Below are 26,368 nucleotides of genomic sequence, written 5' to 3'. Positions count from 1 at the left end.
TAATTACAAGAATACATCTCTCCCCCTATAAAATAAGGACATGGGTAGCCAACCCTCCTCCTGGAGAGCCACTCAGTATGCAGGCTTTGCTCAAGCCCTGCTCAAGCACACTGATCCTACTAATCAGAAGCTTAGCCAGATCTTGATGTTTAAATTTAGTGTTTTCCAGAAGAGCTGGAACAAAAGCCTGCATACCCAGGCAGTAGCTCTCCAAGAGGATGGTTGGCAAGCTCCCTGACTGAGAGGGTCCTTTTGTTAAGGGTGAGCGCTGGGGTTCTGGTAGACTTCAGATACTTTTTGGGACGTTTCCCTGAGCCCAGCCTGTTTGCACTTGGCCTTCAAGCAGAGCTTGAGTTTCTCCTGGAAGGAGCTGGCAGTGATGGTGTATAGAATGGGGTTTAGGGCACTATTGATGGGCAGGATGAAGATCACCACCCATAGAATGATCGTTCCTGGAGGACAGGGAGGAAGAGGAGGAGGAGAGGGTGGAGGAGGAACCGGAGGAAGAGGACGAGGAGTTCACAAAGATTAAACATAATGATAGCAATTTAATTGTAGTAATCATGTAACCACGTGTATCTGGTTTACCTGCTATTTCCACTCGTAAAAGGGAGAGAATCTTTAGGATGAATATAGGTGTCCAACACATGGCATCTGTGAAAACGATGAAGAAAAACCTCTTGGCTATAGAGACCTCCTTGTTGTAGACAGACTGTCTTGCTGTCTTGGCTGTTTTCTGTACAGAGTAAAACATGCTGGTGTAGGAGAAGACGATCATGATGAATGCAAAGAGATTCAACCCTGAAAGACAAAATGTGAAAAGCATGCTTTCATTACACTTTACAATATACCTGTCCTAACATGTGTATTGAATAAAACTATATTATGTCAGTAAAACCACAAGTCGCGTAAAGGTATTGCAAAACTTGCTGAAATTTGGTATCTATTGTTTCTCGTGGAGATTTGAACTGATTGGAACTGACTGGAACTAATTGGTATTTAATAAGTCTAGCTGAGATCTAAGATGATGATGATGAGATTATAAACCCTTTTTTTCATGGCAGTTTCATGTCCCCACAGGGAAATACATGGAACACAATCCAAGGCCTGTGCAATTCCAACTTCATCTTATATTATCCCCATTATCTTGTTGATTCACCACCATCAGAGCTGATTCCTATCCCAGTGAGCACAATACATTTTCAAACAAAAGGACACATTTTCAACCCAAAATATGTATTTTCAGCGTTTTTTTTTTATGTGCTCAGACGAATGTTCCTCTTACCCAGGAATATTCCAGTGGAGTAGCATCGGGCCCCTGGTTTCTCCATCTCGTCTGAGTGAAGTGGAAAACACACTCCATTCCTGCCATAGTAATTCCCGAATGTCTGCTTGTCCCATAAGGGAATGACAGCAATAATGAAGCCCAGGACCCAGATGAAGATGAGATAGCAGAGCGTCTGTTTACGTCCGGCTCTGTAGTTGTGGAAGGGGAACACAATGCACAGGTACTTCTCCAGAGTCATGTACGTCAGAAGCATGACTGACACCTCAGTGGACAGCATGGCCAGACAGCCAATCAACTGGCACTGCAGACTCTCCATCCACAGCTGGGCATGTCTGTTGTACTCTCCACAGTACTTGATGTCAAACGCACCGATGAAGAACAGGTAGACTCCCATGAGGCAGTCAGCACCTAACATATAACATGGATTTCAGGGATCTTAGTAAGTATACTTTGTTATGAGAGGAGTTTTATGAATCTCAATAAATAATGAGTTACCTAAGTACAAGGTAATGAGAAGTGATTGCTGCCCTCGTTGTGGTGAGGTATTCTACTCACAGCACAGTGATATGATGGCCATGGTGTGGTGCTGGTTTTCAGATGCAATGCAAGACCTCAGGCAGATCACAAAGATGTTGCCGAAGCAGATGATGAAGGCCACCACCCACACAAAAACACGAAGGATGATGTTCGCAAGAAGATTCTCAAATGTTGAAATTCCGTCAGTGTTTGGCTTGCAACTTCGCACGTTGGGAGAGTAGCCACAGTATTCAAATTTCTTAAAATAACTGGGCCAGGAAAAAGATACAAAAAATATCACAATTAATCACCTTCAAACAAATTTCTGAAGTTTAACATTTATCTTGATATGTTTGACAGTTGTAAGAATAGAGATTATCTAACAAATGGATACAGTTATACAGAGTCCTAAACTGCCCTCTAATTAGGCTTTGGTGCTTTATATGCAGTGTGGACCTGACCTGTGCTGACTAAACATTATTGTTGATTAAACATTATTTGTAGTAACAATACCTCACTGTACACCAAGCAATACAGCTGTTAGGAGTCAATTTACTGTATAATGGCCCAATGAAGCCTGTATAAGCTGCTAACAAGTCGTTGAGCCACTATTTGTAAGTAGCTTATCAAACACTTTTAAAAAGTCTACAGGACTATGCATGCACAAGAAGCCATGAATTCATTACTTGTTGGTAGGTAATTGGCAATGAATGTATAGACATTTACGCATGCTACATTTATTCCGTGTTTTTACCCTTAAAAGTAAGCTTATAACACACTATTAAATGAATTAAATCCCAATTAGAAGCTTCTACAGGCTTAGTGCCTTACTGTTTATACAGTATGAAATTAAATGTTGTTGACATAAGAATAATAAATGAAGACAGAGTATATACTCACATATGGGACAAGTTGCTAAGTGAGCGAAACATCTGAATACTGATGTTTGGTATTTCAACCTCCTCTATACTCCTGAGGGGAGCAAAAACATTACTCTTTCTCCAATTCCCTAAAGATAGTAGACCATGACACATAAGTACTGTATGAAATAAAAACTATTACTTACAGGGATTGCAAATTGACAAACATGTCAAACTGATCCTCATAAATATGAGTTAGAGGGTTATTTGAGATGTTCCTGAGAAAAGAGGGGGGACATCAATACAGGGCAGATAATATCACTTTGATTTATCACCCCTGTCTCTGTGGTCAACATGGCCTCAAGGCCAGGTTGATGGAAGACTCATTGAACAGTGAAGTTAATAAACTGCAACTCAACAATATAAAGTTAGCATTTCTCCTACTAAATCCATTCTAAGTAACAATAACATCTTTCAAAATAGTATATACACTGAGTACACAAAACATTAAGACACCTGCTCTTTCTATGACATAAACTGACCAGGGGAATCCAGGTGAAAGCTATGATCCCTTATTGATGTCACTTGTTAAATCCACTTCAATCAGTTTAGATGAAGGGGAGGAGAAGGATAGAAGAAGGATTTCTAAGCCTTGAGACAATTGAGACATGGATTGTGTGTGTGCCATTCAGAGAGTGAATGGGAAAGACAAAAGATGAAAGTGCCTTTGAAAGGGTTGGCAGGTAGCCTAATGGTTAAGCATGTTGGGCAAGTGACTGAAAGGTTGCTGGTTTGAATCCCTGAGACCTGGTTTGAATCTATGTGCCCTTGAGCAAGGCACTTAACCCTAATTCCCCTGGATAAGAGCATCTGCTGAATGACTAAAATGTAAATGGGTATGGTAGTAGGTGTCAGGCGCACCGGTTTATGTCAAGAACTGCAACGCTGCTGGGTTTTTCATGCTCAATAGTTTCCCGTGTGTATCAAGAATGGTCCACCACCCAAAGGACATTCAGCCAACTTGACACAACTGTGGGAAACATTGGAGTCAACATGGGCCAGCATCCCTTTTGGAATGCTTTCGACACCTTGTAGAGTCCATGCCCGGTGATTTGAGGCTGCTCTGAGGGTAAAAGCGGGGGTGCAACTCAATACTTGGAAGGAGTTTTTAATGTTTGGTATACTTGGTGTATATTAGGGCTAGGATTCAAATAGAAATTGGATATACTCACAACTGTTTTAGGTTTAGAAGATTTCTAAACATAGTTGAGGAGAACTCCTCAAATTTGTTTACAGATATGTCCCTGGAATGATAAAAAAAATATTTTTAACAATGAAATACATTACTGTATTTGGACATTTTACAACATTATTTGACCCATATAATGTTGTGTTAAGTACAGTTAACTCACAGGTCTATCAGATTTGGCATTCCAAAAAATATTCCCTCCTCAATGGTTTGTACTCTGTTTTTTCGAAGAGCCCTGCAAAATAAATGTCCCTATAAGTGGTAATTGTTATTCAAGAACCTACAAACTAGACCAATTACATGACTTGAATAGTAGTAGGGCCTACAATAATTTACATACACTGCTTGTTAGATTTTATTTGGAGTTGAATCCGGATAGTAGGTACAGTGGGGCAAAACAAGTATTTAGTCAGCCACCAATTGTGCAAGTTCTATCACTTAAAAAGATGAGAGAGGCCTGTAATTTTCATCATAGGTGCACTTCAACTATGGCAGACAAAATGAGAAGAAATAAAATCCAGAAAATCACATTGTAGGATTTTTAATGAATTTATTTGCAAATTATGGTGGAAAATAGGTATTTGGTCAATAACAAAAGTTTATCTCAATACTTTGTTATATACCCTTTGTTGGCAATGACAGAGGTCAAACGTTTTCTGTAAGTCTTCACAAGGTTTTCACACACTGTTGCTGGTATTTTGGCCCATTCCTCCATGCAGATCTCCTCTAGAGCAGTGATGTTTTGGGGCTGTTGCTGGGCAACACGGACTTTCAACTCCCTCCAAAGATTTTCTATGGGGTTGAGATCTGGAGACTGGCTAGGCCACTCCAGGACCTTGAAATGCTTCTTACAAAGCAACTCCTTCGTTGCCCGGGCGGTGTGTTTGGGATCATTGTCATGCTGAAAGACCCAGCCACGTTTCATTTTCAATGCCCTTACTGATGGAAGGAGGTTTTCACTCAAAATCTCACAATACATGGCCCCATTCATTCTTTCCTTTACACGGATCAGTCGTCCTGGTCCATTTGCAGAAAAACAGCCCCAAAGCATGATGTTTTCACCCCCATGCTTCACAGTAGGTATGGTGTTCTTTGGATGCAACTCAGCATTCTTTGTCCTCCAAACACGACGAGTTGAGTTTTTACCAAAAAGTTATATTTTGGTTTCATCTGACCATATGACATTATCCCAATCTTCTTCTGGATCATCCAAATGCTCTCTAGCAAACTTCAGACGGGCCTGGACATGTACTGGCTTAAGCAGGGGGATACGTCTGGCACTGCAGGATTTGAGTCCCTGGCGGCGTAGTGTGATACTGATGGTAGGCTTTGTTACTTTGGTCCCAGCTCTCTGCAGGTCATTCACTAGGTCCCCGTGTGGTTCTGGGATTTTTGCTCACCGTTCTTGTGATTATTTTGACCCCACGGGGTGAGATCGAGGGAGATTATCAGTGGTCTTGTATGTCTTCCGTTCATCTTTCCCTCGATCCTGACTAGTCTCCCAGCCCCTGCCACTGAAAAACATCCCCACAGCATGATGCTGCCATCACCATAATGTTGCCATCACCATGCTTCACCGTAGGGATGGTATTGGCCAGATGATGAGCGGTGCTCGGTTTTCTCCAGTTGTGATGCTTGGCATTCAGGCCAAAGAGTTCAATCTTGCTTTCATCAGACCAGAGAATCTTGTTTCTCATGGTCTGAGAGTCCTTTAGGTGCCTTTTGGCAAACTCCAAGCAGGCTTCCATGTGAGGAGTGGCTTCTGTCTGGCCACTCTACCATAATGGCCTGATTGGTGGAGTGCTGCACAGATGGTTGTCCTTCTGGAAGGTTCTTCCATCTCCACAGAAGAACTCTGGAGCCCTGTCAGATTGACCATAGGGTTCTTGCTCATCTCCCTGACCAAGGCCCTTCTCCCCTGATTGCTCAGTTTGGCCGGGCGGCCAGGTCAAGGAAGAGTCTTTGTGGTTCCAAAATCTTCCAATTAAGAATGATGGAGGCCACTGTGTAATTTGCGACCTTCAATGCTGCAGAAATGTTTTGGTACCCTTTCCCAGATCTGTGCCTCGACACATCCTGTCTCGGAACTCTACGGACAATTCCTTCGACCCCATGGCTTTGTTTTTTCTCTGACATGCGCTGTAAACTGTGGGGCTTTATATAGACAGATGCAATCCCAATCACACTGCCCTAACCCATCTGGACAAGGGGAATACCCATGTAAGAATGCTGTTTATCGACTACAGCTCAGCATTTAACACCATAGCACCCTCCAAACTCGTCATTAAGCTCGAGACCCTGGGTCTTCACTCCGCCCTGTGCAACTGGGTCCTGGACTTTCTGACGATACACCCCCAGGTGGTGAGGGTAGGAAACAACATCTCCAACCCGCTGATCCTCAACTCTGGGGCCCCACAAGGGTGCATTCTCAGCCCTCTCCTGTACTCCCTGTTCACCCATGACTGTGTGGCCATGTGTAACGGATGTGAAACGGCTAGCTTAGTTAGCGGTGGTGCGCGCTAAATAGCGTTTCAATCGGTGACGTCACTTGCTCTGAGACCTTGAAGTAGTTGTTCCCCTTGCTCTGCAAGGGCCGCGATGAGACGGCCTACAGGGAGGAGGTGAGGGCCCTACGAGTGTGGTGTCAGGAAAATAATCTCACACTCAACATCAACAAAGAAAGGAGATGATCGTGGACTTCAGGAAACAGCAGAGGGAGCACCCCACTGTCCACATCGACGGGACAGTAGTGGAAAAGGTGGAAAGTTTTAAGTTCCTCGGCGTACACATCACGGACAAACTGAAATGGTCCACCCACACAGGCAGCGTGGTGAAAAAGACACAACAGCACAACAGTCAAGAGACTGAAGAAATTTGGCTTGTCACCAAACACTCACAAACTTTTACAGATGCACAATCGAGAGCATCCTGTCGGGTACGGCAACTGCTCCGCCCATAACCGTAAGGCTCTCCAGAGGCTAGTGAGGTCTGCACAACGCATCACCGGGGGCAAACTACCTGCCCTCCAGGACAGCTACACCACCCGATGTCACAGGAAGGCCAAAAATATCATCAAGGACAACAACCACCCGAGCCACTGCCTGTTCACCCCGCTATCATCCAGAAGGCGAGGTCAGTACAGGTGCATCAAAGCTGGGACCGAGAGACTGAAAAACAGCTTCTATCTCAAGGCCATCAGACTGTTAAACAGTCATCACTAACATTGAGTGGCTGCTGCCAACATACTGACTCAAATCTCTAGCCACTTAATAATTCAAAATTGTATGTAATAAATATATCACTAGTCACTTTAAACAATGCCACTTTATATAATGTTTACATATCCTACATTACTCATATTATTTGTATATACTGTACTCTATACCTTCTACTGCATCTTGCCTATGCTGTTCGGCCATCGCTCATCCATATATTTATATGTACATATTCTTATTCATTCCTTTACACTTGTGTTAATAAGGTCGTTTTTGTGAAATTGTTAGATTACTTGTTAGATAGTTTTAGTTTTGTTCCCCGAGCCACTTAGTTATTACTTTTGCCTTATGGCAAGGTGCTCCATCATGCTGGAAAATACATTGTTCGTCACCAAACTGTTCCTGGATGGTTGGGAGGAGTTGCTCTCAGAGGATGTGTTGGTACCATTCCTTATTCATGGCTGTGTTCTTAGGGAAAATTGTGAGTGAGCCCACTCCCTTGGCTGAGAAGCAACCCCACACATGAATGGTCTCAGGATGCTTTACTGTTGGCATGACACAGGACTGATGGTAGCGCTCAGCTTGTCTTCTCCGGACAAGCTTTTTTCCTGGATGCCCTAAACAATTGGAAAGGGGATTCATCAGAGAAAATGACTTTACCCCAGTCCTCAGCAGTCCAATCCCTGTACCTTTTGCAGAATATCAGTCTGTCCCTGATGTTTTTCCTGGAGAGAATGTGCTTCTTTGCTGCCCTTCTTGACACCAGGCCATCCTCCAAAAGTCTTTGTCTCACTGTGCGTGCAGATGCACTCATACCTGCCTGCTGCCATTCCTGAGCAAGCTCTGTACTGGTGGTGCCCCGATCCCGCAGCTGAATCAACTTTAGGAGACAGTCCTGGCGCTAGCTGGACTTTCTTGGGTGCCCGGAAGCCTTCTTCATGACAATTGAACCCCTCTCCTTGAAGTTCTTGATGATCCGATAAATGGTTGATTTAGGTGCAATCTTACTGGCAGCAATATCCTTGCCTGTGAAGCTATTTTGTGCAAAGCAATGATGACGGCACGTGTTTCCTTGAAGGTAACCATGATTGACAGAGGAAGAACAATGATTCCAAGCACCACCCTCCTTTTGAAGCTTCCAGTCTGTTATTTGAACTCAATCAGCATGACAGAGTGATCTCCAGCCTTGTCCTCGTCAACACTCACACCTGTGTTAATGAGAGAATCACTGACATGATGTCAGCTGGTTCTTTTGTGGCAGGGCTGAAATGCAGTGGAAATGTTTTTGGGGGGTTCAGTTCATTTGCATGGCAAAGAGGGACTTTGCAATTAATTGCAATTCATCTGATCACTCTTCATAACATTCTGGAGTATATGCAAATTGCCATCATACAAACTGAGGCAGCAGACTTTGTGAAAATTAATATTTGTGTCATTCTCAAAACTTTTGGCCACGACTATACATGCTGTGTTCATTTTGGCATGTTTACCTGCCATCACAAACCCATAATATGTCAATAGGGCAAACTGGATAGGTGCTACTGTTAGCTTGCCAGATAGCCAATAAAGAATTGTCAGCTAGCTAGTTAGCTACCCACAAATAATTGACATCTACCCATTAGTTTTAGATCATTTTTGCCTGTTCATCTGTCTGGTTAGCTACCTTAATACGATTCACATACAGCTAGCTTGAAATCCTGCACGGAGCCTTCACCGTGCGCTGCCACTTTAAGAGGGCATCAGCAGTCAGAAAGGATAACACAAAGATAGCTCTTCCGGCTCTCTGGGAGGGAGCTTTCGGCTTGCGCGGCAGTTTGAACGGGGTGTGCAACGCTGCAGAAGTCTTGTTTATTTTCAGCGTGCAGAGTTTGTAAAGTGTTTAACTCGATCATCGGTGTTAGCGCTCTAGACTGTGGTTTCTATCTTTTGGGTTATTGACCAGTTAATGATCGCATGGATTAGTAGCAACATTGTTTGCAAAGCTTTGACATACAAACAAACAAACCACCAGACAGACAGACAGTGTAACGGCAAGCCTAAAGTCAATAGCTAAGACCCCCCCCCGCCCTATTATTGGGTTGACATTTTACTTAAAAGGGAGGTTACTTGCAAGTTTGTGTATTGTTATTTGAACTGTATTGAGGTGGTGTCGTACTAATTACATGTGGCTGAGAAGATTTTTGACATCTTATGGCCTTTGTTTTGTCTATGAACACCCACACATTCATACACTCTGCACTCCTCCACTGGGAGTTAATACAGATTATTGCAAATCCTCCAATGTTGATGACTGGGTTCTGTCTTGTAAATTGTTTATATGAAGTTGCCGTTCAATTTCTCTGCCATTATTGGTTGGGATTGTGTGTTTTGGGATGTGTGTTTTTATATGGTGTTGCTTATCTTTTCTCTCCACTGGCCCTCTGGCAAACAGGCTACACTATAGGCAGTCTCTTCTGCTGATGTGTGTGGGTCTGGTAGTGGTACTCTCGCTATCCTACTCTTTTCCTTTCGGCAGGGTTAATACCTGCCTGGCACCCAAACAAAATCTTTATCTTTACCTCTCTCTAACAACCCCGCTACAGAATTTAACAATCCCACTACAAGCTGATAGTTATGAAGTAAAACGTTTGCTTTGTGTATGTTGTTTTGTCTCTATTGCCATTGTCCTGGTTGGAAGAAGGTTCAGTGAATGGAGAGGTGCAGTGTCAGGTAATACAGTAGCGGGAATGCTAGTGCTTCTCAAATGTAGTGTTTTATGAGTTCTCCACACTCTGGTCCTCACAAGAACGTACTCAATGGAACGTCCTCTGAGAATGCACTCGGAGCATGCGAGTGTTAAGCATGGTAGTATGCATATTGAGAAACACCCAAAGAGTCTACCAGAGGATTTCCAGATTCTCGACCCCACATGGCCTCCACCATCACCTTTAATTGAGAGAGCTAAAGCATGAAACACACTAAGAATCTCACTGCCGATAGGTAGGCTGTTCCTTCACTTTCTAGAACTAGCGGCTAGCTAGTTAGCGGTGGTGCGCGCTAATAGCGTTTCAATCGGTGAAGTCACTGGCTTTGAGACCTTGAAGTAGTGGTTCCCCTTGCTCTGCAAGGGCCGTGGCTTTTGTGGAGCGATGGGTAACGATGCTTCGTGGGTGTCAGTTGTTGATGTGTGCAGAGGGTCCCTGGTTCAAGGCGAGGAGAGGGACAGAAGCTATACTGTTACACTTGCTGACCTGGTAGGGGCGAACCCGATTCTACTTGTAAAATCGCAATAGAGAGAAATAGTAAAGGAGTATTTTTGTAGGCACTAACTCCGCAATAGTTCGTTAAACAAAGTCTAGGGAGAACATGAATGAAGTTTTTGTAGGATTTTTAGATAAATGCCAAAAATAAGGTACGTGGTAAACACAGGTTCAAGAGATCTTGTGTTTTGTTCTATGAGAATCTTTATTAGCTTACGTCACTTTTTGTGAATTTGGAAGAATTTATATCATTTATAAAAGCTTCATAAATTACAAAGGTCATGTTAACTGACTTCTAGTATCTCTATTATTCTACAATGTAGAAAATAGTAGAACATCTCATCGAACAAAACTTGTTAACCTCAGATTGTGTTAACCTCAGACCTTATTTTCGGTGTTCATCCCAAAACCATATTCTTTCGCCATTCACCCCCCCAACATAATGATGTCTGAACGAACCCAGAGACGAAGAGGAAAAGAGGCCCAACTCGGCGGAAACGTCTCTCTCCAGCAGGTGCCGATTTTTCAAAGACTTATTGTATGGTCAAGAAAAACATTTATGGCTTACTTGCTACTTGAGATTCATTTGATCAAATATAAGTTTTATAACGCTTAAGTTGTTACAAGTGTACTGATATACAGTACCAGTGAAAAGTTTGGACACCTACATATTCAAGGGTTTGTCTTTATTTACTATTTTCTACATTGTGGAAAAATAGTGATGACATCAAAACTATGAAATAACACACATGGTAACGTAGTAACCAAAAAAGTGTTAAACAAATGAAATATATTTGAGATTCTTCAAAGTAGTCACCCTTTGCCTTGATGAAAGCCTTGCACACTCTTGCATTCTCTCAAACAGCTTCCTGAAGTAGTCAATTGTAATGCATTTCAATTAACAGTTGTGCCTTGTTAAAAGTTAACTTGTGGAATTACATTCCTTAATGCGTTTGAGCCAATCAGTTGTGCTGTGACAAGTTAGGGGTGGTATACAGAAGAGAGCCCTATTTGGTAAAAGACCAAGTCCATATTATGGCAAGAACAGCTCAAATAAGCATCATTACTTTAAGACATGAAGGTCAATCAATCCGGAAAATGTCAAGAACTTTGAAAGTTTCTTCAAGTGCAGTCGCAAAAACCATCAACCGCCACCGGAAAGGAAGACCCAGAGTTACCTCTGCTGCAGAGGATAAGTTCATTAGAGTTAATTGCACCTCAGATTTCAGCCCAAATAAATTCTTCACAGAGTTCAAGTATCACACATCTCAACATCAACTGTTCCGAGACTGCGTGAATCAGGCCTTCATGGTTGAATTGCTGCAAATAATCCACTACTGAAGGACACCAATAAGAAGAGACTTGATTGGGCCTTAGAAACACAACAATGGACATTAGTCCAGTGGAAATCTGTCCTTTGGTCTGATGAGTCCAAATGTGAGTTTTTTTTTACTTCCAACCGCTGTGTCTTTGTGACGCAGAGTAAGTGAATGGATGATATTCGCATGTGGGGTTCCCACCAGGAGGCATGGAGGCAATGGTGTGGGGGTGCTTTGCTGGTGACACTCAGTGATTTATTTAGAATTCAAGGCACACTTAACCAGCATGGATACCACAGCATTCTGCAATGATGCGCTATTCCATCTGGTTTGCGCTTAGTGGGACTATCATTTTGTTTTTCAACTGGACAATGACCCAAAACACACCTCCAGGATGTGTAAGTGCTATTTGACCAAGGAGAGTGATGGAGTGCTGCAGCAGATGACCTGGCCTCCACATTCACCCGACCTCAACCCATTTGAGATGGTTTGGAATGAGTTGGACCGCAGATTGAAGGAAAGCAGCCAACAAGTGCTGAGCATATGTGGGAACTCCTTCAAGACAGTTGGAAAAGCATTCCTCAAGAAGCTGGTTGAGAGAATGCCAAGAGTGTGCAAAGCTGTCATCAAGACAAAGGGTGGCTACTTTGAAAAATCTCAAATATAAAATATATTTTGATTTGTTAAACACTTTTTTGGTTACTACATGCATCTATATATGTTATTTCAGTGTTGATGTCTTCACTATTATTATACAATGTAGCAAATAGTATAAATGAAGAAATCCCCTTGAATGAGTAGTTGTCCAAACTTTTGACTTGTACTGTATGTAGGACACTTGAACTCCCATTAACTTTGAGAAGAAAACACATTATTTTGGAGTTGTCTCGAGATGGCTATACATTTTCATGAAATGAGGCTAGTAGCATAGCATCTCTCACAATTGAATACAGGCGATTGACGTCAACAACCCTAATCGAATATTTTAAAAAGGATTACAATAATGAGATGTATCAACCAATTCAAATAAACTATAGGCGGGAGCTAGACAGCTCACCGTGCCACTTTGTGGACAATGACTCCAATTCTTAGGGCAGAGAGAAATGTACGTTGTCAGTATATCCATAATCTTTGACGAACCAGAGGTACTCGTATTAGGACTACAAGCTGGTGAGCTATCCTCGTCAGTATCCAAAAACTAGACTTTGAGCCAATTGGAGAGCACAAATCCTCACGTTGGGGAGCCAACAATTTAAAAAAAGAAAAATAATTTAAAGGAAAAAATAGGCCATTTTCCTTTAAACTAGCTAACCACTGTAGCTTGATTAATTATAATTAAATCACAATGGATTAGCTAGTTTCCATGAATCAGATGCCTGCGTTAGCTGCTGAGTTAGTGCTTTGTCCTTAGCTAGCCAGCTAGCTTTGTTGTGTGAGCTAGCGAATATGCTAACGTTAGCTAGCTAACTAAATATTTGGCTATGGGCTGGCATTATGGGATTATGAGAGAATTAAATTGTTTCTTTGTCATCTTGCTAGGTAGTAATATAGCTGTAGACATCTAGCTAGTATCAACAAGGGCTTTCTATAAAAAACTAAATGATTACAGATAGCTTTTAATCTAGACCATAAGCAGTATGCACAGATATGCATTGCCAAGTAATTCTATTTTAAGGCTGAGTGGTTGAGACTTCCAAGGTCATGGCTGTGTGAACACAAACAGGTTGACTGCTGACACTCTGTTCAGAGGTGTTAAGTACTTTAGGCAGTCAAACCTTTGACAATCCTACCGGTGTCTGAGCTTTAATACACCCCACACATTTCAGAATTTTTCTTCCCTGACTGTACTGATTGCCTCTAAGGCCATGTGTGATGGAGAAAGTAATCACCAATGATAGAAACTGCCAACTTAATGTGTGTGGGCTCCAATGGTCTCTCCCTCAGACTGAATTTCATTACCAGCTGTAATAGTGCTGAGGCTCCAGACTGAAGTACATAGCTTTAGCACCAGCGCCACTTACCAGTCTGGGTTTTACAGCAGGAAATTTGTCCTTAGGGTAGGGCAACATTTATTTTGAAATATAAATCATATGAAAACCAAGCAAGTGTCTTCTTTCATCGCGTTCATCTCTCTAGTGTAGTTGTAATTGTTGTAAAATAAATTAATGACTGTGAAGGCATTTTATGCAGTTGGATTTGCTTCAAAGATTACAAAATATGGTAAAGGAGTTGAGGAATATATCTATTTTTAATTAAACAAAACTCACAATACTGTCAGAGTGGTGCAGTTTTGAAAGCTGGAAACCCACAAAGATGATATCCTGTTCCCCTCCAGTTCTCTGTGAAAAAGATGTCAGGCCATTCTGGCATTAATTCATGATATCAGCATCAGTATCTGGTAGTTGGTAAATACTTAAAGTAGTGTTTGATGAGAAAATGGTACATTTCTGAAAACAGATACTGTTGCAGAGTGATTATGGCAAACGTTCATAAATAATAAACATGGTTATGAGCAAACATGATTTAAGTGTTGTCAAATACAATAAAATATGTTATCCATCATAGTGGGTTAGATGTTATTCTGTTACTTACAGCCAGTTTAATCTCGGCATTTCCAGGCAGACAGATTTCTTAGGGATGGATTCTAGGGAATTATTCAGCAAAGACCTGCAGCCAAATTAAATTTAAAAGAGTGTGTTGGTTATATGATGATGCCAATCTCATGAGCTCATAAAGTAAGAAGTACAGTGGCATGATACTTACAGGAAAAATAAAGATTTCAGGCCCTCAAACGATTTCTGTCTCATAGATGTGATTCTATTTTCGTCAAGAATCCTACATCCAGAGGAAAAAGAGAAATATATCAATTTGTGTCCTACTCTACCATTGACATCTATGTTTGTTGACTTTGATCATGTAATCGTTACGAGTTTCACATCCGTCACATTAGACTAAATGAATAGAGAGCCTCTGCAGCTATACGTGAGCTATAATCACTGTTGTCAAGGAACAGTCTTAGGGGGCATTGGTACATGGACCCTGATATCATACCATCATGTATCACACATGAGGATTGTTAGCTACACCATAAATGTCACACGGTATCATACCTTATCCTCATTACTTTCTTGGGAAGATAGTGCAGCACAAACTGAGGCATTCTCTGAGGCCGAGAATGAAGCTGGCTTTAAACAGATCAAGATTTCGGCAAATTGTATGTCTCTGTGCAGGTTGACGGAAGTTGGCGGTAGTTTCTAGAGCAATTGCTAACTAGCGTAATGAGTGGAAGTCTATGGGATCAACTAGCGTTATCGCAATCTAGCTAGCTGATCCCATAGACTTCCAGTCATTGCACTAACGCTAGTTAGAAATCGCTCCAGAAACTACCTCCAACTTCCTTCAAACTGCACACAGAGACAACAATGGTGTCCATGAGTTAATCTGTTTCTGGGTATATAGCAAAAAGGGCCTAATTACAAAAATCTCAAACCATCCCTTTAAGGTCAATGAGAACAACTGCCCAGTACAGCACATTTTCCAACAAGATATACAGGTGTTTTTGTATCAATGAGATAAATACTGTCTACAAATCTCATGAATCCCACTGAGACGCGGAAGCATTTCCTAATGAAGGTGTCTTTAAGGTCACCGAAATAAATTCTCCACACCAGTTCACTTACAGCCATTCCAGGTTCGAGAGGTCTCCAAAAATGCCAGCCTTCAACGATGTAATCCGATTCTGACTGAGAAATCTTAGCACAGCAGACCAGTTTTACAGGGAGGGAAAAACATACATCAAAGGGGATGAGGATGTACATTTTAAGATGAAAAGCCAGATAATAATAATGATAATAATAATAATATAGTAAAGAAAACAATATTGACAAAGGGACAGTTGTAATTGCAGATCTTACTTCTGCACTTTGAACATTCCACTGCTTGCAAGTAATATGGGATGTGGTAAGGTAGGGTAACACATCCACCTGTTCCTCATGCAAATTCTATCTGAGACTATTAGGACAGAGCACTGACACATTTTCCTTGTCATTGTTTGTTTCCCACAGCCTTACACTGATAACAGCCTGGGACCCTCAGGAATGCAGAGGAGAGACACTAAATCAAATCACGTTTTATTTGTCACATGTGCCGAATACAACAGATGTAGACTTATCTGTGAAATGCTTACCTACGATTCCTTTCCCACTAACATTAAGCTGGATGTGAAAATAGCTGTGACAAGTGAAAAGTAGGAGTAGTTGATTTTGCTGTTAGCTATCCAAGACTATCTGTCAGAGTGACTAGTATATAATCTCCACGATACCCTGTCCTAGATACCCAAATCCTGACAGAGGAGGATGAAAGGTTTTCATGTCTTCCTTTTAATTACAGACCAGCCGGGCTTCATCTGATTTATGTCTACTAGACCTGGGCACTTCACACGTCTTAGGTTTGAATAGCGGAGAAAGACTACAGTATCTGAATCTATTTACACTTCGCAAGGATGCGCCAGTAAATGAGTCAGTGTATTCATTGACTGGTTCTCTTTGATTTCCCTATATATTTTGTTCTCCAGGAGCTTAACATACAGTGTTGGCCCACTTACACATCCTACAGTATTACATACTACAAAACGTACAATATATTTTCATGAAGTGTGATGTAGGGCAACCTTTAGTGGTGATGTAGGGATGTACGCATGGTACCACAGGTCAGACTGTGGCCCATAATGAATTAGGACTTACAGTCTTCTTAGTGAGTAGAGCCCTGAGAACGCCTGCTTGGAGATTCTTTTGATCCTGTTGTCTTCCAGGTGTCTGTGGAACAGAAACAGATTCAAAGGTTTTAATGACAAAGCCCTGGTATAATAACATTGTCTTTATTCAGTTGAATGGAGATACTGTACCATTCAAGGCCACACATTGTTGGTGGATGCAGTCCTCTGTTTATGGTGTAACAAAGAGAGACTGGACAATCTGGACAATTATTTATGTAGGACATTCCACAAAACATTTCAACATTCAAAAGATGTGGCTCTTGAAGTTAAAGGTTCTGCCTTTTCATAAGTATGGATGAATAGAAACATTTACTGAATTCATAATTTTTTTAACAAACACATTTTTTGGTGGCATTTTATTGTCCAGGGTTTTAAACCCTCTTTGTGATTTGAATGAAGACTAATTCACATTAGACATTGCATGCATTTAAAGGTCCTGAACAGTCATCCTATTTCCCAAGTAAAATATCAATATTTGTTCACATTTTAAAATGATGTACATTTTCTCAAATTCGGAGCATCTCTCATTTCCAACTATCAGTAAGGCTGAAGGACCAGGCTGAGTTGGTGGGAAGCTAATAGGCTGAGTGGGTGGGGAGCTCACCTTGACTGACAGTTCTTTGAAACTCCTATGTCAAGCAACTTGGACACAATGTTGCAGTGAGATCATCTCAAGCAAACAAGATCGATATTGCATGCACATCCTGTCATACATCACATCATGGTTTCACAAATTACTTAGTTATTGTAACAGCATTGATATAAACAAAATTCTGGTGGTAAAATGTATAGCCAAAATGAAACTGCCAACACTGTTACATCAAGCTAGCTATGTAGCTCAGTTCATGTTGGACAATTTCAGTTGAAACTGGACAGGGAAAGGTCTGGGTTCACTTCATAAATTATACATCTCAGGTTTGACATATCTGTTGCAGTTCGCAGAGGCACTGACAGGTGTGTTGACATGACAACTGAGTGTGAGTTCCGAACAGAATCATAGCCTACATTTATACCCCTCTTTTTCCATGCAGGATGGATGAAGACCTAGCTAGCCAATAACTAGCCAACACCAGACACTTATAGTTTCCCCCTTTATCTGTATCTTTGACAGAAAGCATAGGCAGCAGCTCTACAGAGATGAGATGATGACTTGGAATGAAATAATAAAGTCATCAAATTAAACAAATGTAACATACACAACAACTGAAATATTTTATTTAAGTAAAGTAATGTGAATAAATTGTGGTTAACGAGTGATAATCAGTACTGGGCATTCACTACCATCATGGGACTTTTATGAATTTCTTTATTCTGTGTTAACAGAATTCAGCCCACATAATGCATAGTGCATTTTTTATGAATTTTATTTTTACATGAATCAAAACTGTGATTTTTTTCATAATCGAACCGAAACCGAACCGACCTCAAAAAGCACTAATCGCTCAGTACTACCTGGAGGCAGAACTGAGCGATTTCCCTTTAGATATTACAGCTGCAAAGTCAAGGTTGGCTATACTGTAAAAATTATATTTGCTTTTTGGTCTTAATTTAAGGTTAGGGTTAGCAGTGTGGTTAAGGTTAGGTTTAAAATCGGATTTTATGATTAATGACGAAAAATGCTAACCTGCCCAATAATCAAACTTTACCAATGTACCAGTAACAGTCATTTTTCATACTTTGGTCCATCCCATTTGATCTGGTTTCACCCAAATATCATCTAAATTGAAGAAAAACATGTTTTGGACTGTTCAGGACCTTTAAACAGATTGAGTCAGTGCAGAGAAAGAAGGAAAGGTCAAAAAGGGTTTCACACTCACAGTCTCTCAAGGTGTCTGTAGCGGATGAACTGGTCTGGTTGGAGAGCTGTTATCTGGTTGCTGTTCAGCTCACTGCGGGTAGAGAGAGCTGCTAGTTTGACTGCTAATACAGCATCATAGATGTACACATTTTGTCCAGATGTTACAATAGGAATCTACTCTAGCAATCCCAATACCTATAACTGTGCTCTTGTGTTAGACTTCACGAGGGTAGGAATCCAGTATACTCACAGAGCTGTTATATTGGAAGACACAGCTGGGACACTGAGTAGTCCCTTTTTGTTACAGTTAACTCTCCCGGCCTCACAGAAGCATACCTCTGGGAACACGTCCAGCACTGCAGGAGAGAAGCACAGAAGAAACATGCACACACATGCAGATAGATGCCACACATACCATTTCCTGGAATTATTGTTTCTTAGAATTGCTCATATTTACTTAGACTATTTATAGTAACAGAATGATGTGAATGGATGACCTCAATGTATGATTTCAAATGGGTTGATACATTTTCATCTTTAGTTAATGTACTAATTTAAAGCAGTGCAACATTAGATATGTAAATAATTGCATTTGCTTCTGAAAATGTATACTCACTGCATTCCTTGGACTCTTCAACATTTTTCTTCATAAAGGCATCAAAAAGATGTGGCCACCCGCTGTTGTCCACTGTTCAGGGAAAGATGATAGAGACATATTTAATTTTTGAGCATTTATATACTGTATCTTTGTGCGGAACTTAATTGTGTGAAGTTATCAACATGTTTGTTCATATTTTGTGTGACCTTGACAAATTGCTTGATGTACAAATGCATTGAAGCAGAAATGAGTCTTCTAAATGCTATCTTATTTCCCCCACCCCTGCCCTCCCTCCCACTTCAACAACCAGACACTGCACACAAACCATCTGTTTACCCTCCTGAAGCTGCTGTGGTTCAAGACTCACCACAGTTCTCCTCGTCAGCTCCATTAGCACAGTCCTGGACCCCATTGCAGTGGTAGAGCTGGGGCAGGCACACAGACAGGTTGCCACAGGGGAACTGACCCAGTGGGCAGACATCAGCACCAGAATAGAGGCTGCTGTCTGTGGATGATTCTGGAGGAGACACTCAAACATATCTGATTCAATCCAAAACGACGTTAAACAACTTTCTTATTCAGGTTTCTGAGAGCATGGCCGTATTTTGAGTATCAATGGATAGAAGCAATCAAAAACAAGATAATGAAGTCATATAGGCGATATCAGGCTGTGTCAGAGGAAGTCCCAGAAATTGTCAGTCTCCAGCCACCGAAGCACTAGTTCTCTCTAATACCGCATGACAAATGATACCATTACACCAAGTCTAGAACCAACAGGACCCTGAACTGCTTCTACCCCCAAGTTGTGAGACTGCTAAACAAGACTGGTAAATGGCTAACCGGACTATATGCATTGACCCATGCTCTAATTCTCTTACACTGATTCTATGCACACACAAAGGACTCTACTCACACATACTTACACTGACACCCCAACACACATGTGCATACATACATACTGACGCCACGCACACAAGCACACACTTTCACAATCTCCAAATACACTGCTGCTACTGTCTATCTTGTTGCCTAGTCACTTTACCCTCCAAATGTTGTTGGTACAGCCTGAAATAAAAATTTATTAAAGTATGTTTTTTTTTTCTCACTCATCTACAGTGCCTTTGGAAAGTATTCAGACCCCTTGACTTTTTCAACATTTTGTTACGTTACAACCATATTATAAAATGGATCAATTAAAAATTAAATCCTCTGTAATCCACACACAATATCCCATAATGACAAAGTGAAAACAGGTTTCTAGAAATGTTTGCAAATGTATTGCACATCATGGTAAACCATTTTTACACCTGAACTTATTTAGGCTTGCCATAACAAATGGGCTGAATACTTATTCCCTCCTGATACTTCAGCTTTTAATTTGTAAGTCATTATTACACATTTCTAAAAACACAATTCCACTTTGACATTATAGGGTATTTTGTGTGTGTGTGTGTGTGTGTGTGTGTGTGTAGGCCAGTGACAAACTCTCAATTGAGCCCATTATAATTTCATGGCTGTAACACAATTTTCTTTTTATTACACAACGAAATGTGGACAAAGTCTTGTTACTCATTGTTATTCACTGTGTATTTATTCCTTTTATCACTATTTATAAAATACTTTTAAAAAGTTTAATCTTTCTTGAACTTTGCATCTTTGGAAAATAACTTGTAATATTTAATTTGACATAGAAAATACAGAGAAATATGACATGTCAAATTGATTAAAAACTGAAAACATTGTATGAGCATAATGGCTTTGTATATGGCCTGCTTGGAGGTATCAGGAAACAGCTAAGTGCACCTATTTGTTACTGTCAAATTTCATATAGAGATCATAGATTTATTCTAAATTGTGCATGACATTTATTGAGCGCCCATGGTTAAATAGAGTGATTTAAATAAAAACAAATGAACAGGCTTTTTGATATATAACAAGTAGACAGTCCAACATCAAAGACCTTGATGGTACATGACATCTATGATGGTAGTTTTTGCCTTCTTGTCAAGATGTCTGAGTTCGAGATGCTGTCAGGTCACATGACTGATGGAAGCTGTGCTTAGAACACTGACTGATCTGCCACCACTCGTGTGACCTCACAGCCTCAAGACATCATGCAGGTTCCCATTCGTTCCCCCACATTCCCCATAGTAACAGCTCCGGGGGTGGAATGGAGGTTTCTCTTCTAAATTATTCAACAGTTTGCCACACGTGTATTACAAAATTAAAAACTTTATACAAGTTCACTTTACTGTTAAATTGTTTGTATTTGTAGAACTGAGATACCCAAAGGAATTAAGACAAACAATGTATTACTGTACATTTAATTTCACACAATGCACATTGATTCTCTGCATAATCACAAGCAATATCCCACTTTGCACAAACTGGTTGACTCAGTCATTTCATTATAATTGGTCAACCTATTGCTATGTGGAAAATACATTGGATTTGAAAAAAGTAGATTGGATGTGTTGTTTTTAGGGTGACTTTTCAATCACAGCATTATTTCATAATGCTAACCAAATGTCAATATAGACAAACCTTGTATAAAATATGTTGAATTTGTACATCTAAAACATCAGATCTTCAATGTTATATCCACTATCAGTCTGGGCAGCTCCTCCTACAGAAGAATTTATCAATCTACAGCTACCCTTTGGACTTCCAGCCAATGTTTTAACCAAACCCTGCTTAGCTATGCTATTTGTCACTGACTATTACTAATGTGCTATTGTGAGAATGATTGTTGAGAGAACTCAACTGTAAAACAAGATAGATTCCCTGTTGCTTTCGAAGTCATTCCAAAGGGTAGGTTTAATAAAGCATATGAAATGTGACCATACTTTTATCACTCATATCAATGATATTTAGGCCTAGCATTTAAGTCATCAACAATTGTTGCAATTAAATCCAGAATTCAACTAAAATCTTTTGTTTTGGTAAAAACAGTAGGATAAATACACATGTAGGTGGAATCCGATTTCAAATGTAATGATATGTAATATTATACAACAGATGCCTCTAATGTTGATTGGTAAAAACTGCATTCTAGCCGGTGTCTATTCCACAAGTTACCACTGGCTAAATGTAATAATCTGTGCAGAATCTTGAACGGCATTGATCACTTGCACCATGTACTTTTCATGTAATCTCAACTGCAATCCAGGTCATTTGGTTCTGCTATTAGATGAAGGACAGTGATAACACTGTTGTATAAATAAGCAACATATCAGACATTGTTTATCCATTGGAATTTGGTTGTGCTTTCAGATGGTTGAAAGCATAATGATAACACATTGAAAATTCAACTAATTTTGACTGTCTTTTTGAGTGGGTGAATTATACACTCAGTAGCTGGTTTATTAGGTACACCGATCCAGTACCGGGTCAGACCTCCCTTTGCTTCCAGAACAGCCTGAATTCTTCAGGGCATGGAAACATTGCTCAATTGGTATAAAGGGACCTAATGTGTTCCAGGAAAACATTCCCACATCATTACACCACCAGCATGTGCCATTGACACCAGGCAGGATAGGGCCATGGACTCCATGCTGTTATTTGCCATATCCTGACGATTCAAGAACTGGGATTTGTCAGACCAGGCAATGTTTTTCCACTCTTTAATTGTCTAGTGAAGGTGATCGCATGCACACTGGAGCCACTTCTTCTTGTTTTTAGCTGTTAGGAGTGGAATCAGGTGCGGTCATCTGCTGCAATAGTCCATCCATGACAAGGACTGACGAGTTGTATGTTCCAAGATGCCGTTCTGCTCAGTTATTTGGGGCCCACAAGTTAGCTTGCCATTCTCCTTAGACCTCTCATCAACAAGCTGTTTTCACTCACATTATTGCTGCTGACTGGATGATTTTTGTTTGTTGCACCATTCTCTGTAAACCTTAGACACTGTCGTGTGTGAAAATCCCAGGAGGCCAGCCTTTTCTGAGATACTGGAACTGGTGCACCTGGCACCGACGATTTTTACCTTGTCAGCTCAGGGATTAAAACTAGCAACCTTTTGGTTACTAGCCCAATGTTCTAACCACTAGGCTACCGGCCACCTCCATACCTGCTTTATATAGCAAGCTACGGCCTCATGACTGTCTGTAGTGTACCTAACAACAGGCCACTGATTCTATGTTGTAATCTCATTGATCAATGTCTCTGCCAGACGGTGAGTGTAACTTGTGCATGAAGTCAGGCGCAGGAGAGCCAAATGAGTGAGCAATATACTTTACTCAATAAAATAAAGGCACAAGGTACAACAAATACACTTGAACAAAAAAACAACGGTAAACATTACGCACGGGTGAACACAGCACCCATAAAAAAAACAGCCATCATACCAAACTGAACATAGAAATAAACACGCACAACAAACATGGGGGAAACAGAGGGTTAAATTGGATAATGAAAACCAGGTGTGTAGAAAATAAAGACAAAACCAATGGAAAATGAAAGATGGATCAGAGCTGGCTAGAAAACCGGTGACATCGACCGCCGAACGCCGCCCGTACCAGGAGAGGGACCGACCTCGGCGGAAGTCATGACAGTCTCAACCAAATATTACCCAATTATCCATGTTGAAATGACAGGGTGTGCGCAGTGGGATACCACACGAACTCATTCAACAGTTTAATTCCCATAAACATGTGATTCTTTCAATTACATTGCTTCTGTTCAGTGCAGTTACTAAATGTGGGTCTTACGTTAGTGCTTATCTTATCATAAAACAACAGCATGTCCTTCCATGTTTAACACTATTTCACATTCTGCAAACAATCACTGCAGAATACACGACAAGGGGAATCCAAACACAATCTGTATCTAAATGAGGGTATGTCTACTCTATAGAGACACTAATGTATTCAGGAATGCTGTGTGGCATCACACTGATACAATTTCCTCATCACCTTCCATCCACACTCGTTCTCAGGAGATAGTTGTTTTCCTGTTTATTTTTAATAATGAATGTGCTTCTGAGTTGAGTTGGATTTAAACATACAATAAGCTAGTTATGATTCTCATCAACTGGGGGAGATGTACTAATAATAATACATATGATGAATACTAATCATTTTTGAGCAGAGGGTTATTCCTGTGGTGGAAAGCATTTTTATTTTGGCAGTGTTTCAAATTATACCCTCTATGGTACATTTTGTTGTTTTGATGCATAAACGAACATTCAGTACTCATACAATAATGATGGTGATGAGAAACCATATAGGTAACATATATAATTATTATCCAAATGGGTTAATACATGATTAATTGTATGATACTCATATTCAGAATCATAATTATTGTTACCTTAATGTTTAAAAATCTATTTTGAGGGAGATGTCATACTTAATGGACTAACGCAAAACAAGTATAATGTAATGCTGCATGTCAATGGCCCCATTATACTCAGGAGGGAAAGTCCTATATTATTTAGCAGACATTCACAGGCAATTCAAACCATCCGTGTGTGTAATCACAAATAAGCTGTAATGACTTTAAGTGCCATACATTAACAGTTTGATTCAACTTCCTCACTTTTCACTAATGAGAATGAAGTGCGCATTATTCATAGATTCAGGCATAATCAAATTATTATTCCGTCTATACAGTTTTTATCCTATTATTGATACTCAAATGAACTGACTTACCTATGACGTCTGTCAGATAAATATAAATGAGGATGCATAAAGGGTGCATTATAGGAGCAATAACGAGAGGCATCTCTTGCTGTAGTCCTGATCCAAGTGATCGCAAGCGAGGCTGAGGCTTCACTGTCTCTCAAACATATAACCACTTGCAGTTAAATGTGTGCAGTGCAGAGCACATACAGTACATACACTCTATCTCGCTCTCTCTCTTACTCACTCACTCTTTCTCTCTCAAACACACAGACACACAGACACACAGACACACACACATTGCATTGGCTGAATATCCACTCATATAATTACTCTGCCAATGTGTCAGAAAACAATACAACAACAGCTGGTGATCTCTTGACTATCTACCTGGTACTGTACACTGCATGAGATAACAGGAGCATCTCATATGGAGTCAATAGTATAATTTGTCTGGATGAGGAGCGGTGTCTCATCAATCATAAAAAAGACTGAATTTCTGCCACAGAGTGACATCCAGTTTCAGATTTAACAGTTTTTTCAAAAGGGATTTCCAGGGATTTTGTATTTCTCTACTTTTTACCCGCTTTATTACAAAATTTGTTTTTATCTCTTTGGTACAATTTTCAGAAGTATGTTGTCAAATTTCACAACTCTTAGCACAAAACTCAAAACAAATCATCACAACTTTAAGCACATTTTCAATTAAAATTGTCCACCCACACAGACAGTGTGGAAAAGGTGATGCAACAGCTCCTCTTCATCCTCAGGAGGCTAAAGAAAGTTGGCTTGGCCGCTAAGACCCTCACAAACTTTTAGAGATGCACAATTGAGAGCATCCTGTTGGGCTGTATCACGGCCTGGTACGGGAACTGCACAGCCCGCAACCGCAGGGCTCTCCAAAGAGTGGTGCAGTCTGCCCAACGCATCACCGGGGGCTCCCTGCCTGCACTCCAGGACACCTACAGTACCCAATGTCACAGGAATGCCAAAAGGATCATCAAGGACATCAACCACCTGAGCCACAGCCTGTTCACCCCACTAACATCCAGAAATCGAGGTCAGTAGAGATGCATCAAAGCTGGGAGCGAGAGACTGAAAAAACACTTCTATCTCAAGGCCATCAGACTGTTAAATAGCCATCACTAGCCGGCTACCACCCGGTTACTCAACCCTACACCTTAGAGGCTGCTGCTCCATATACATCAACATGACACTAGTCACTTTTTAATAATGTTTACATACTTCTTTACTCATTTCATATGTACAGTACCAGTCTAAAATTGACACACCTACTCATTCAAGGGTTTTTCTTTATTTTTTCTATTTTATACATTGTAGAATAACACAAATGGAATCATGTAATAAACCAAAAAGTGTTAAATAAATCAAAATATACTTTCTATTTGAGATTATTCAAAGCAGCCACCCTTTGCCTTGATTTTTCACCAAACCTAATCAGGGTTTCATCTAGAAATACCTTTCATATAAAGTAATCGACTTTCACAATGCAATGCTCACAATACTTTTCATATGATTCTATTCTTATTTGTTGAAATACATTTGACCATCAATGAAATCAACTGCCCTTAATGGTTAATCACTTAACCATTTGGTAAACCTATAGATTTTAAACTGGTTTGTCTACTATAATCAGTTGAAGTCGGAAATGTACATACATCTTAGCCAAATACATTAAAACTCAGTTATTTACAATTCCTGACATTTAATCCAAGTAAAAATTCCCTGTCCTATGTAAGTTAGGATCACCACTTTATTTTAAGAATTTGAAATGTCAGAATAATTGTAGAGAGAATTATTTATTTCAGCTTTTATTTCTTTCATCACATTTCCAATGGGTCAGAAGTTTACATACACTCAATTAGTATTT

The 26,368-nt window shown here is 40.4% G+C and overlaps 1 protein-coding gene across 1 annotated transcript; it reads right to left on the bottom strand.

Annotated features, from left to right (window-relative positions):
- Window positions 1-33: 33 nt before the first annotated feature.
- On the bottom strand, window positions 34-24,580 carry LOC139422956 (relaxin receptor 1-like). Its single transcript, XM_071174473.1, has 18 exons — window positions 24,508-24,580; window positions 19,224-19,373; window positions 18,875-18,946; window positions 18,509-18,614; window positions 18,278-18,349; window positions 16,429-16,500; window positions 15,367-15,438; window positions 14,450-14,521; window positions 14,279-14,353; window positions 13,954-14,025; window positions 4,077-4,148; window positions 3,897-3,968; window positions 2,871-2,942; window positions 2,705-2,776; window positions 1,844-2,073; window positions 1,286-1,696; window positions 589-801; window positions 34-452 (listed from the first exon to the last, which is right to left on the bottom strand). Exons 1-18 carry the CDS (start codon window positions 24,578-24,580, stop codon window positions 256-258), a joined length of 2,175 nt encoding a protein of 724 aa, XP_071030574.1. The 3' UTR covers window positions 34-255.
- Window positions 24,581-26,368: the final 1,788 nt, after the last annotated feature.

The sequence above is a fragment of the Oncorhynchus clarkii genome, chromosome 12 (assembly GCF_045791955.1).
Source record: "Oncorhynchus clarkii lewisi isolate Uvic-CL-2024 chromosome 12, UVic_Ocla_1.0, whole genome shotgun sequence".
NCBI lineage: Eukaryota > Metazoa > Chordata > Actinopteri > Salmoniformes > Salmonidae > Oncorhynchus > Oncorhynchus clarkii.
This window is presented reverse-complemented; position numbering and strand designations above follow the sequence as displayed.

Excerpts from the sequence above, each read along its gene's own strand:
- LOC139422956 (XM_071174473.1), bottom strand. The coding sequence starts at position 24,580 with ATGCCTCTCGTTATTGCTCCTATAATGCACCCTTTATGCATCCTCATT. Across the intron at positions 18,350-18,508 it reads TCTTCCAATATAACAGCTCT|TGAGCTGAACAGCAACCAGA; the intron begins GTGAGTATACTG and ends CTCTACCCGCAG. Across the intron at positions 2,074-2,704 it reads CTTAGCAACTTGTCCCATAT|TTATTTTAAGAAATTTGAAT; the intron begins GTGAGTATATAC and ends TTCCTGGCCCAG.